The 13,805-nt window shown below is 43.5% G+C and overlaps 1 protein-coding gene across 1 annotated transcript in view; it reads left to right on the top strand.

Moving 5' to 3' along the window:
- LOC121832844 (chymotrypsinogen B-like) overlaps window positions 1-7,028 on the top strand; it is a 28,878-nt gene extending 21,850 nt beyond the window's left edge. Inside the window, exons 5-6 of the mRNA XM_040223546.3 lie at window positions 2,615-2,757; window positions 6,768-7,028. Coding sequence (XP_040079480.1) covers window positions 2,615-2,757; window positions 6,768-6,974 — 350 coding nt within the window. The 3' untranslated portion in view covers window positions 6,975-7,028. The remainder of the gene's footprint in view (window positions 1-2,614; window positions 2,758-6,767) is intronic.
- The last annotated feature ends 6,777 nt before the right edge of the window (window positions 7,029-13,805 follow it).

Here is a 13,805-nt window from a genome sequence, read left to right as displayed (position 1 = left end):
TACACATAGTCAATCATGGCAATCAATGGAAGGATCGCAGCGAATGACGAAGCTAAGATTATGATTATATTAGAATAAGGGAATGGGCTCTGAGACCATAAGCAAGCGAAATGTAACGTTCATTGTCCAAAAAGTTAATTCCTCTGCGTTCATCGCTTTTTTTTCTCTTTTTTGTAAAATCTTATTTGGAGTTTTGTCACTTTCTGGGATACTGGTATTGTTTGCTCTGATTCGTTGTGTCGTGTTCTGCAGGAGATTTAAGCCAGATATTTTTAGAGTGTGTGCCATGAGCAAGCAGTTTGCAGTTTTTGCGTGTTTCTCCAGGAAGTGAACAGCTGTCATCAAAATTGTTATGGTGAAACAATTAGCGCATTTGGGACAACTAGTGACGCTGTCAAATTTTAGGTTTGCTTTTCGAAGCATTTGATAGAAACGTGAACAACGCCTAAAGTTCTCTTCATGTTGTCAGTGTCCCGCAGTGTGTGTGTATATATATATATATATATATATATAAGAAGAAAAGAACCCTTAGTGAAAACAGCAACAACGGACGATTTAATCTTCGACGTTTCGGCCGGAGTCCGGCCTTCATTAGGAAAAACTTTTACAGATAAACGCGGTTCGTATTTATACAATGCTACGGTTTGAGAGCATAACGCCGAAAGGGCATTTGCATCGATTGTACGCGAAGAGGAATCAAAGTGTCGGTGCAGGCGAGCTAGTTTAATCTCAGAGCTTGATGATGCAGCTCCCTTTCATTTCTTAAAGTTAGACGCCAAAACCAACTAGGACGCAAGAAGAGATGCTGACTGGACGAGGAGTACTTTCAACTAAACTTTATATATAAAAAAAAGAAACACAAAAAAACACACAAGCGCGAACACAAGTTGAGGTGCGCACGCGCATGGGAAATGTTTTGCATTCACCATGCAGATAAAGAAGTGGCGAAAACTAGCACGTATTTCAATGTGACATGCTCGTTTGTAAGATACGAATATTCCTTATCTGTCAGAGATAACAAGGGAGCACTGATACATATATTGGTTTCATGGGAACTAACCTTAAATGTTTCCAGAATTTCGCGCTAAATTTTTGTTCCTGTTACGCTCACAGCGATCACAATGTACAGTCAAGTAACCAGACGGAGATTGCCTAGTTGGCGCATAGTGTTCTTTGATTCCATCGTTAATGCATCTCCCCGTCTGGCCAACATACACCCTCCCTCATGACAGGGGAATCTGGTGAATGACGGCAGTGACACACTCGCGGTACTTTGCCACGTGCTCCTTTTTGTAAACCCCTTCTATCACGACTGAGTCATCAGGGTTTCTATTAATTTATTTTGCACAATGCAAGTAGTTTATTTGGAGCAGAAAGAAAAAAACAGGAATGCCTTACAGATTAGCTAGCTTCTTCAAGTTGTGGGAGAGTCTATGTGTGTAGGGTAATACCGCAGGTATGACCGCCCTCCTTATGCTTGCCTCAAAAACTTATCTGTTCTGCTTTTTAACCTCATTTAAAAGAGTTTCTGACACATTGCAAAGCACACTGGGACAGAAACCCGCCGCTGCCAATCTGCTGAGCTGAGAGTTTAATGATAAAGGCATATTTCCTTGTTTCCTCGTTGTTTTTGGCGTCTAACTTTAAGAATTAACACCCAAATAGCCGAACTCGCCGTTTTAACTCTCTGTCTTTGTTTATTTTATAGTGTATTACCAATTTGTAAATACGAAGGAGCTTGCCATTTTTATGTACACCTTTAATTCTTATTTTACAACTGTCATCTGATATAGGCTATCACAGAGTACATGCTTTAATCATAGAAATGCTATGCAACCTGTAATTAAACTATCTTTGTTATAATAGATTCCGGACCTTGCACAACGAGTTAAAATGTGTATTGCTAATTACACTACAAAAAATAGGCAGTGGGTACGAAAATAGATTATTTTTAGTGACACGAAAGTAGGGCGTTTTGTTTTTCGTGTGTGCATTCAAATGGTTTAAGCCAAATCACAGATGTGGCCAGTTGTGAGCACGAGCGAAATCAACATCGGCTTTTTTATTTTGTGCGTCATAAATATATCTCTTCTATATTGGACCATCTTACAGTATGGAATTTTGAGTTTTTTGTGTCATTTGTTTTATGCGTCGTTTTTTGTTTACCTTTTTGTTTGAATTTGCTTGAATCTGCTCGTACTCATTTGTTTGAATTCTGCTCGTGTGGGTAACACCGTTTGGTGTATGAAATTTTTCCCTCGTGCTGAATGTGAGGAGTGCAGAATATTATCTTCACTGGGAGCTTACGGCGGGTAGGGCCTGGATCATTATGTTTACGCGTCTTCTTTTCTGAGTTGTTCTTCGACATCCTTATCAAGTATTGCCCAAATATCGTTGGTGGTGGAGTAATAGCCACATGCTCGAGACTTGCCACGCGCTGAGTTTCTTAAGGTGTCAGTGCCTGTATATTATCTTGATATGGTAAGGCATGGGCCTGACTTTTTTTTTTTTTACTCCGCACCTTATCCAATCGACGAAAACAGAAAAATTGAACGTTGAAAAAACGTCGGTCTAAATTGTTTAATTTTTGGCGGTGTTCACTGTTTTCTTTTAGCGAAAAATATGAAGTCTAAGTCACTGGAACTCAAGCAGCTTCTGACAACAGCCATTCCAACCAAAGAATGTTCGAACAGTGATGGTGTACCAGCGCCCCCAAGTCGCTTCTGTGGCACCCACCGTTCCGGTTCATCCTGCTACGTGAGTCACTTTCCTTCGGGCATCCTGGTAGGGCCGTTCGCCGGACTCTTTGCAGGCTGTTTACGCGAAAGAACGAAATCTTCAAAATGGGCGCCTAAATTATACGCTTTAAAAAGAGACAGAATATGTAGAAAAAAGACTCTAGCAATCATAAATAGCTTTTTTATTTAGAAATTTTACCTTTGTACGATTTCCACGTAAGTTGAAATTGCTTAAAGAAAAACCTTTATTACAAGTAAGGTTGTAAAAATTTTCTTAGTTTTTTAGTACACATAAAAAAACGTTTAGGAAGGAATTTTTTTTACATATTTCCAGCGTATAGTGCTGCTCATTAAATAGTTCCCTGAAATTATTTCTGCTTTTATAGTCAATAAAAATAATCATCTCCAAATGTTCCAAATGCAAAAAAAAAAAAACGGTAAGTTAGCATGGTATTTCGCCTCGTCTTTTGCGTTGTATTTCTGCTGCTACGGGCAGAAATACAAGCAGGATACAACCATGTACAAAATAAAAACAGAATAGGAGCAGAATCCGAGCCTGTATGCTCGCATTCTTGATTATAAACTTTTTTTTTTCAGCCTTCTTTGTGTTTTGTAGAATGGAATAACTTTAACAAGAATAATTCCAATACCCATTTGTTCGAAACCCTTCGTTTCACTTTTCAGTAGTTGCGATATATGTTTTTTTTATAACTCCATGCTAGATGATCTAGTTTTAGGGTTTTGTTTCTTTTTCTTTCTGTTTACACAGGCTAAATGTTTTGTGACTCAATCGCGTTCGGGACCTAGTCGATCATCATGAAGTGAGGCAACCGTTTTTTTTAGTTATCGAAACATAGATTGGTTCTGTGGCAGAACCTATTCTCGTTTCTCTAATTATCGATTGGCGGTCCACCCGAAAGAGCATCTTTTCTTGGCACTGTTACGAACGCACCGCTCCACACCACGCATTTATTAATGGCAAGGGTGTGTTGCAAGAACGGCAGTACCTTTTGCCTGGGAAGGATACCGCCTGCCTGATATGTATCTCAATATCTCCGAGCTGTGAAGCGTAATGCCTTGAGGTACGGGCTCAAATTTCACCTTTTGCTTCCCACGTGAGTTTTCTTTATCTTGCTGAATTTGCAGTTGCGTAAAAAAAGGATAATCTATGATTTGTACATTGCACTTGATAATCTTCTGCAAGAATCAGCCACATGTTTGAAATCCAGGGATTACCTTCGACCTTATGATTATATCAGGAAGTCACTCGCTCTCGTGCTTTGAGTGCGTGGACTCTCTGTATTATACTACTGAAGTCTCCTGGCTACACCAAACGATGAAAATAGTAAAGTCAAGTAGCTACATTTGGAAGTAAAAACAAAATCGGCAGAGACATTTAAGACTGTTTACGTGTGGGAATGCTAAAGGGCATGACGCACGCACTAGACACAGCTTTAGTCAGCCAATAGCGTGGAGCCGCCGTGGCGTCAGGGGAGTGTTCTCGTCTCGCACCCTGGAGGCCCGGGTTCGATTCGCACTTAGACCGGAGTGTATACGGTTTTCTTTTCGAAGGCATTAATTTACTTTGTTTACAGGAACCTCCCTTAGAAATTTGAGGTCAATCTGAGCATATTTTACCTGTTTTTACTCTTGGCAACTTCGGCCATTTTTGGTATCATCGCTCGTGTACGCCGCCTCCGACGCCGGATTTTCGCCTAATAGGGCATGTAATGCTTTCGCATAAAAAAAAAACACACACAAAAAAAAAAAAAAAACGACCGCTTGAAGGTGTAGCGCAGCGTTTTCGGACTTTGGGCAATTAAACGGGAAAATCAGTCACTGTCAACACTTTGTGAGGTGCCCGTACTACAGAGGACTCTTCACCAGCTATCATCATCATTGTATGCGGCGTAGGGGTAGGAGAGACCAAGCAGGCTGTATAGATACCTAAGCTTTTCAGCTCGCTTCATTCGTCGTTTGGTAACGGGGGAAAATCTACTTCACGAGCTATTTTTATTTGAGGAGGGATATTTCTAGTATATTGCGTTTTATTCCGGCATGAGTACGTGGCGCGTGGTCGGGCTAATCAAACACTTACTTTGCTGAGGCGACGAAGTGCCGAGATGGTTGTTGACTATTCTCTACCTTAGCACTAAAGCACTGGAGAATGAAATAGCATATCTAGCGCTTTACCCCAATACAACACCTATCACGGCGAACAGCCCGTAATTTTATTATTTTCCGATCGAATGGAAACTGAGGAGGGAATGCTTCCTTGAGATGAAAATGGGTTCTCAAAACTCGTCTTCAGAACCCCCAATCTACGGGTGTCGACATGTCGAGGTATGCTTCATGCACAAAGCACCACGCCCAACACCGCCAAAGGTCGCGGCGGAAGGCCGTAGTCCAGACAAAAGAGAAAATGCCCCGGGTCAATGGATGGGGCAGCCAGCGGAAAGAAAATGGATTCGTTTAGTTCGGATAGATGGCGTACCAGAAACTTGTGTCCCAGAATATGGGACATGGTGACCGCCAACCGCAACTGCAAATTAAAAGATAATATATATATATATATACATATATATTGTGATTACGCGGAGAACCATTGCATCGAGCTATTATGTGCACCCTATATAAAAAAATGCGTGGATTAAGTAAGTATATAAATACCTTAATTAAAGCCTTTTTTTCTTTTACTTTCCGTTTTTTTTTCTCGTTATAATGCATCGTCCCAAGGCGAGGTCAATCACAAGTTTAAACATCTTAGTGAAAACTGTTGTTTCTTAAAACCGTTTATATATCCTACCGATGTTTACTGTATCTCTGCTCCGTTTCACTCCAAGTCCGACCGGAGCCGGCGCTGCGATCATATGAACCCAAATCAAGCAGCATCAAAAGTGCGTCTTCATGGTGCTCGTCCTCTTAGCGTTTTTGTTATCACCGACGAAGCCAATCACGCGCAGTGAATATGGTGTGGTTTTTAATGCGCGATAATTAAGTTAGCCGATGATTGCGAACACCCAAAAATGACGAGCGCTGGGAAGATACATATTTGGTGTTGCTTGATAGGCTCCTTCAAATCATTGCGTAGGCTGCGGTACGATTTAATGCGAAACGGCGTAGAGACTGGCGCGACGAAGGTCTCTTCTTAAGGGGACAGCAGCAGACCTCCAAAATTATATTTTCTTTTGCTAGCGATTAAATATACTGTTAGGAGACTACCCAATAAATATTTTGCTGCAGAGTCACGTGCATCTTTTAATAAGGCCAAAAAAACTCGACTGTTCGAAACCGAAACCGAAACACAAGCACAGAAGCTCATGGCCAGAAATCACGTGGCTGCGCCCGTCCACCGTTCTTCTTTCCCTCCGCTTCTCCGGTTTGGGAAGCAGACGACGACGACGAGGACGACGAAGGCGCATTTGCGTGCACCGTTTATCGTGCGATTGTTCTGCTCTAGAATGTATCCCTTCCGCTCGATGTTCTGTGCTCGAAGATCGATTGGACGGTACCACGAACGACAGTTCCTAAGTAGCGGTCCCACGTCCGTCGTAACGTTCGTCCGTCGTGCAGCGCCATCGCGTCGTCCAGCCCGCTGCACGTCGCCATACTCATAATGACGTGAACACGCACCTCCATGGATCTGTGCAACATTGTTTTTTTCGATTAACTTATTTGCAGTTTTTGAAGGCCACAGAATGAAGTTTATATTCTTTTCCATCCTTATTATTGGATGTGCTCCTTAGGTGACCCATGACTCTAAATATAGTTGCTACACATTGTTTGAACACCACGTGGCCATAGCAAAAAAAGCTTAAGAACGACTGAAACCAGCCAATTTTCGAACGGCTGATTTTGGGTGCCAAAAAAAAATAATTTCGAGCGGCAAATTGTGTTATGAGGAGTTGGGCTCTGATAGGTCCTATTCAAATGAAAATCTCGGCAAGCATCAGTACTCTGCCTAGTGTACCTTTAAGCCCGTCATCTGATTCATCAATCTTACCACATCCGTAATCGATGTCCGCGTAGGGTGACAGCGGAGGACCCGTGGTTCACAATGCCAACGGTACCTGGACCCTGCACGGCATCGTTACTGGCGGTCCCATCGTCTGCGGTTCAAACGCGGACCCGCTGTTCTTCGCCAAGACATCGTACTACATGGACCACTTCATCCAGCCGTTCATGGACCCGCGTACGCCTCGGAGGGATATTAGGAAGATCTGCAGGCTCACCTAAGGTGTTCATTTTTGCGAGCTGTGATTGTGCAATAAACATAATGGCGTGCAGTAATTTCTGTATTGTGCATTCGAACCTGAGCAAAAGTGTAATCGGCGAGTGACGGTATTCTGGGGCACAGTGCGTAGCATAAGAAGAATACCTGAGGGCAACCAAAGCTGTGCGTTTTAGGTCAATGTATGAGAAAGCAACTTGTTTAGTTCCACATTTTGTTATTTTCAGCACCACGCTTCTTTTATTGTCGCTGACAGTTTAAAAAACACCTGGCGTGTCGATTGTAGTATTAGATAATGAGAACGCGAATGAGTAGCGAAGCAGGAAGCGATAATATATGCCATGTCCTGTGTTTCTTAAGCTGACAGTGACTATCGCTGAAAATGGCGGGTGCACCTACGTCCTCTTGCATAAATAGATATGTTGTGCAAACTTAAAAGAAAAAAAAAAATCCCGCGGGAGACTTACAATATTTATGTTTATATCTACGCGGTTTCATATTTTGGCTTTCTTACTAACTAATACCGAAATCTCGTTGACCATTGAGTGATAATAAGAGGCTTAGAACTTGCTGCGGCGCACGCCTGTTTCTGATTGAATAGTTGATCTCATGATGTCGAGTGTCTGTGTTAGACAGGCAGAGCCGAATTCAAAAATTATGAGCGCGTAATAATTATCCTTGTGCCTGAAATACCAGTTTGCACCTCGTCGCTGGATCTCAGGTCACGTGTTATATTCCGAACGAATGTAAGCTGAGTTCAACGTTCTTTCAGGTAAAGGTGCCTTAATATGTTTCTGGGTACATCCAGGCCTACTTTAGATCATGTCGAATCTCACGGCAGGTGATACAGTTAATTTTAAAAAAAATGGGCGATTTCCTCTTTTGCACTTTTTTTAGTCCCCGTTTACTGTGCGGTGTTTGCCTTTTCGTCAGTGTGAACCAGCTAAGCCACATCACCACTCTTTTCTAGCCAAGCCCTATTAGGGAACCCTATGTTTTGATGACTACTCGGCTCTTCTTGAGGGGTGACTGTGGTGATAGCACTTGAGGAGCAAAGTTAATATTAAAAAAAATAATGGCACCACTGTAAAGGAAGACGAAAACAAAAACTGCCACTGAACGGCTATCGCCAGAGTAATCTCTGAAGAAAAGCCCAGTAGGCATGAAAATGTAGGGTTCTCAATTCAAGTTTAGATTGACGTCGCCAATTTGTTTGTTTCTTCTTGTTTTATGTTGTTTCATGCAACTAGCCTGATTTCAGTCGAATGTTGACGTTCATGTGCGGCGTCTATGAGGCTGTAAAGCTCAAATTAAAGTAATCACGCCTCAATGCTAGTGAAGTGTGCACTAAATGTGGGCGATAATTTCAAGAGCCTGTTGCACATGTTTAAGAAACACTAATACAGCCCCCCCCCCTTCTAAATTCAACTCATCGTAATCTTCAGTGGTGTTTAATGGCTACTTGACAGACATTCCAGAAGAGTTTTTGTTGTTGAAAACGTTTTATTTATGTTTAGGAGGGTTATTTCGCGGCCGGTTGCAGGCCTTGCCGCCAAGGGGAAGGGGAGAGGGATTTGTGGGAGGGGAGTTGGGGGGAGGGAGAACTATATGAGGCCGGCTACACAAGCCGTTCTGATATCAGCCAATACACCAACTCATGTTTACAAACAAATGGATGGATGGATGAATACGGCTGAGCCCTTTGGATCGGGCGGTAGCTTACGCCACCTAGCCATTTTGTTTTACCATTTAAGCTTAGAATATTTAAATGTGAAATCTATATTCACTCCGCAGTGCAAAGAAAGTGAGGCTATGAAACTCCCTTGCCATCAGTGGATAAGAAAATACCTAGTTTTCTCTCGATTTCTGCCACCATTCACTTAATCTTTGCTTGGTAATCTCTACAGTCTTGAAATCCACTCTCCCTTCGCTGTCTCTAAAACCCAATGACTTTATTAAATCTATGTTGTCTTCGGTAGGCATAGGGTGAAGCCCTTTACAGTAGAGTATCAAGTGCTCAGCCGTCTCGTCCTCCTCTCCACAAGCAGTGCACACTGTATCAATTTCCTGGTACTTCACTCTGTATGTTCTGGTTCGCAGAACACCCGTTCTTGCCTCAAACAGCAATGAGCTTCCCCTAGAATTGTCATAAATGCTTTCTTTGGCAATAACTCTTTTGTTTAATCTATAGCTTTCCAGAGCCGTCTTTGTCTGCATTCCCTCTAGCCACCAATCTCTTTCTGTGGCCTTAACTTTCTTCTTAACTGAGACTTGCTCTTCCGTATCTTCGCTATAGCCCAAAAACTTTCCTCTTAATTTCCTAGTGCGCTGTCTCCACTTTGTGTCTACACTCCTCATGTATAAATAGCTGAAAACCTTTCGTGCCCATTGCTCCCCGTCCATTTGCCTCAACCTATCCTCAAATTCTACCTTGCTCACCGCTTCCCTGCTCTCAAATGATGCCCATCCCATGTCTCCTTGTACTCCCTGGTTTGGCGTTTTGCAATGTGCCCCCAAAGCCAGTCTACCTACTCCGCGCTGTTTTATTTCTAGTCTCGCATGCACTTCGGATTTCATGCATAGCACTAAGTTTCCAAAAGTCAAGCCAGGCACCATGACCCCTTTCCAAATCTCTCTCACCACCTCATACCTGTTGTAATTCCGGAGCGCCCGGAGCGCCCCTAGCGGACGCCACCGGCGCCGCGCATGCGCGATGGGGGTATGGGCAAGAAGCTCGCCGTCGCCCATAAACAAACGATTGAAATGCGATGTTGTCGGCGTCGGTGTGAGTCCCCGCGCTCTTTTTCACGTTGAAATTGTTGATTCTACGTCCTCGAAACGATGTCTGATTACTTGAGCGGCGTCAGCGAAATTAACGAGGCTCGTTACACCGCAAAACTTCGCGTGAATAATCTGACATCCGGCGATTCATTCCGCGTGGACGCCGCAGAATGTACGCTAAAGCCTGATTCACATGATAAGATTTCGCTCAGAATTTTTAGTGGCGACGTCACTCGGACTGCAAAAGCGTGAACCGTAGCTGAGATGGTCGACGTCGATACTGAAAATCGCAAGCAGAATCTAACCAAGTGAGTCAGGCATAACAAGTTGGTGATGGCCACTGGTAACAATGATCAACACCTCCTTGTATCTACTGTTTACGTCAAACCTGCTTACTAACCTTCAAACTTAAGTGTTTCGAGGCCTGTACTTACTTCGTATCTAAAGTACCGGGCCCACGTTTGGTCTACGGGCCGGTGTCCTCTAACAGAGCAGACGACAAGCAGAAACGTTTGAAAGAGCAGACGACAGTTCGAACGATCAGGCGACCGTTTGAACTTGAAGACGCACTGAACGTAGTCCGCAGGTGGTCCGTACAACTTGACGGGTTTCCGGCGTTCATTTTGGAACAAAACAAATAAATCTGATGGCCATAAGTATCCGTGAATTCAACCCAAAATGCTTCCCGCCCAAGCAATCGTGGTCCGACGGCGTCTGGTTTTCCCTTTTCACGGCACATATCCGCGTTCTCGGGCGAACCGAGCGCATGAAAACTGACTTTCAAACCTTTCTCGACCCTTTTGGTATAGCCCCAGTCGCAGCATTTTGACAAGAAGGCAGGTTTTTGTCTGGTTCCTTTCAAAACAACGCAGGAATACACATCTCAGATGGGTACTTCCGCCCACAGCCCCGGACCGAAAGTGCTTCCGACGCGCAAACACCGCGCCGTGACGTAACAGAGATGAGTTCGTGTATAGCGAGTAGAAGACAAGCTTCCTTGCTTCGTTGGGGCCTGTTGGTGCCCTCCAAAAGCCTCTAGCGTCTAGGGTCGGCTCGCTGGGCTGAGCTTGACTAGTGCAGCCTCCCATTCCTGCCGCCTTTCTGCGCACTCCCACAGCAGGTGATGCGGAGCGGCGAGAGGTGCTGAAGGATGGTCGCTACAGGCTGTATGGGAGTGAGGCCTAGGTCCTCTCGGCCTAGACCTGAAGTGGGGCTCATACCGCAACGGTCACAACCGTTGCGGTACTAACCCCACTTCACCTCAGTAGTAGTATTATGGGAAGCTATTGTGTGAAGTAGAATAAACTTCCACACAATAGCTGTGAGGCGGCAAAGCCCCCCACGCTAGTCAATCGATGTTCCCCTTTCTCACGTTACAAAAAAAAATAATAAAAAGATGCGTGAGCTCAGCATTTTGTTTGTTTTTTGCGTAAACACTGCAAGGGAACGTGAATGACTGAAATTTCGCTTCTGCGATTAGAGCAGCTGTCCCAGTGAGGCACACTTGCGAACGAAACAATATAAACAATCATTTTTACAAAATATTATTACATTCTCTCTTTTAAAACCTTTTTAAAGCATGTGTATTCAATTACTGGACCATCCTAGTTCGCTTTCCATGTATGCCTGCGTAGAGAGCCGAAGCCTCAGGAAGTGAGCAACTTTCCTTGCACATGTTACGTGGTCAAGGTTTCTAAGACATTTAATAACGCTAAGTCCGAGGCCAGCCTTGCTAAGAAAAATACCCCAGGGAGATATAGTCACCTTCGAGGCAGTGACTAACACGGAAAGTCAATAAATCAAGACTCTGGCCTCAGTATATGTTTAACACAAAAAAGTCCAACTTAGAAACTGGAGCAAGTTTCACAACAAGTAGCATAAATATGCACCTTAATGTAACCGTGTGTTCCTTAGCTTCCGAAATGCTCACTTCCCACGTCAAAAAAAAAAAGGTTCATCAGGGGAATACGAAAACGTGGAGTATTACGCAATGGCAGACGAAACTTTCAGAATGAACATGAAAGAATCGAGTTTTTAGAAAGGAGCGTGAGCATCAAAAGCCACATCATGTGTCCTGAAACTGTCGCTGACTGTTTCTCGCCAAGCTGTTGGGCGAGGCAATCCTCGCAATATAAGAAATGAAGCTCGCGTTGAGTGGCATGGCCGAAAATGTGTTTTGAATTGAACCAAGCGTTCTGCGCTGCGACACTGAGCGTGATATTTCAGCTACTTTTATGCCACGCTCGGTGTTACTGTCAAGACAGTTTTTGTTTAGTTTAAAACATGTGTTCAGCCTCGTCACGCACCGGACTTCCCAATTGGATCACTCGAGTGCTTTGCGGAAAAAAATAGGCGCGCCATATTTTTTAATGCGTACGAAGTGAGGAGATACTAGAACCGCACTCAGTACAACTCAAGAGACCTACGCTAGTCTCTTGTACTCACGAGAAAGCTTTTTTGTTTTAGTTATGATCGCTTCAAATCCAAAGGAGATTGCGGCATAGCCGATTACAACGCCGAAGAACGAACCGCCCAGCAAAAAATGTGAACATATTAGTCAATGTTCCGCGTTTCTGAAGTTTTCAGTGACCTTTGAAGACGAAGGTTCTTCCATTCAGTAAACAAGTATGATTATTTTAATCTTACTAAAATACGAAGTAATCTTTTTTCGCTCTCACAATCTTTGTCTCTACAACGTAAAACAACAAAATAAATGATGATTTATTTAATGTTTACGGATTAACCAATCAACACCTCATCTATAATTGTGATGATTGCCTCAGTCAAGACTCATTTGGTATAATCACCGATAGATAAACAGAAACGCAGGACGTAGCTTTCTATGTTCGCAATTTTTACTTTGTAGTGATCCTTCGGCTATGACGTGCTCCCCCAAAATTTACAGTTTTTTTTTTTTTTATCGCAAAAATAAATTACGCCGTTTCCCCCGAAATGTAACGCTGTCAGTCCGAACCAGGTGACAAAGTTTCAACACCAACCGTTATAATATTAAACCGTTATAACGCATGTTTTAATAAGTCCATTGGGAAAATGGTGTTCGTTTTCGCCCGTTTTCCGGTGACTGGCGCCCAAAGAGCTCCATGTATTCGAGTGCACTGTCGGCCACCAGTTTCCCATTGCAAATTTAAGAAAATCTCGTATAACGTGTGAATAAAATAACAGTAAGTGCTGAAAATTTGGCATCTGGTTTTAACTGCTCGCTCTACAGTTGAGAAAAGAATGGGGGTTCGCCGATGCCTAGTTAATTTTCTCGCTGAATAAAACCATGTAAATCGTTTTGGGACGCCCACTATTGAGCTGCTAATCCCGCGTCATATTTGCTGGCGGAATGATAATAAAAATATTGTGAATGGCGACGCAATGTACTTCTTTGGCTGTCAGCGACTACAACGACCGAAACACGCTTACTAGATTGCGTACGCAATCAACCAACTTCCGCAATGGGTAGACGTCAAAGCGGGATGCGGAATTGCGAAGTGTGGTGTTGGTAACCACCTGTAATCATTACAGCCAGTACTTGTAAAAAAAGCGTCCCGCACCAAGGCTTCAAAACGATTCTCAATATGCCTGTGAAAACGTGTTTCACAACATCCGATCGCGAAGGAACGGCCAGAATCGAGGAGTCATTGCCGCTACTTTAGGTGCTTAAGGAGCCCCTCCTCTTCCTATCCCTGATTAATTGCTTGGGCGCCCCACGTGTCCTTGTACACGCGCGTTTTCCTGCGTTGCGCCAGGTCAAGCAAGTGCTGTTCAAGCTCAAAAACAGCAAACAAACATATCAAATTACTTCTTGTTTGTGAGCGTCCACCTGAGACCAGCTCTAACGCACAAACAGATGGTTGTGGCGAAACCCGTTCGGCGACCAGGCTTTTCAAGAGCGCGATAGAGAACAAAAAGGAAAGAGTGGACGAAGTCTTTAACACATATAAAAAAAGATCACTGATTCTGCGAAATGATGCCTACAGCCAAGGAGAAAAAAAGAAGGAAAGATATGGTGGCTGGCCCTTGGGACCGCACCATCTGCGAGGTCTCCC

The sequence above is a fragment of the Ixodes scapularis genome, unplaced genomic scaffold, assembly GCF_016920785.2.
Source record: "Ixodes scapularis isolate PalLabHiFi unplaced genomic scaffold, ASM1692078v2 PGA_scaffold1__304_contigs__length_218370807, whole genome shotgun sequence".
Lineage (NCBI taxonomy): Eukaryota > Metazoa > Arthropoda > Arachnida > Ixodida > Ixodidae > Ixodes > Ixodes scapularis.
Note: the sequence above shows the minus strand (reverse complement) of the source record. Positions and strands in the feature narration are given on the sequence as shown.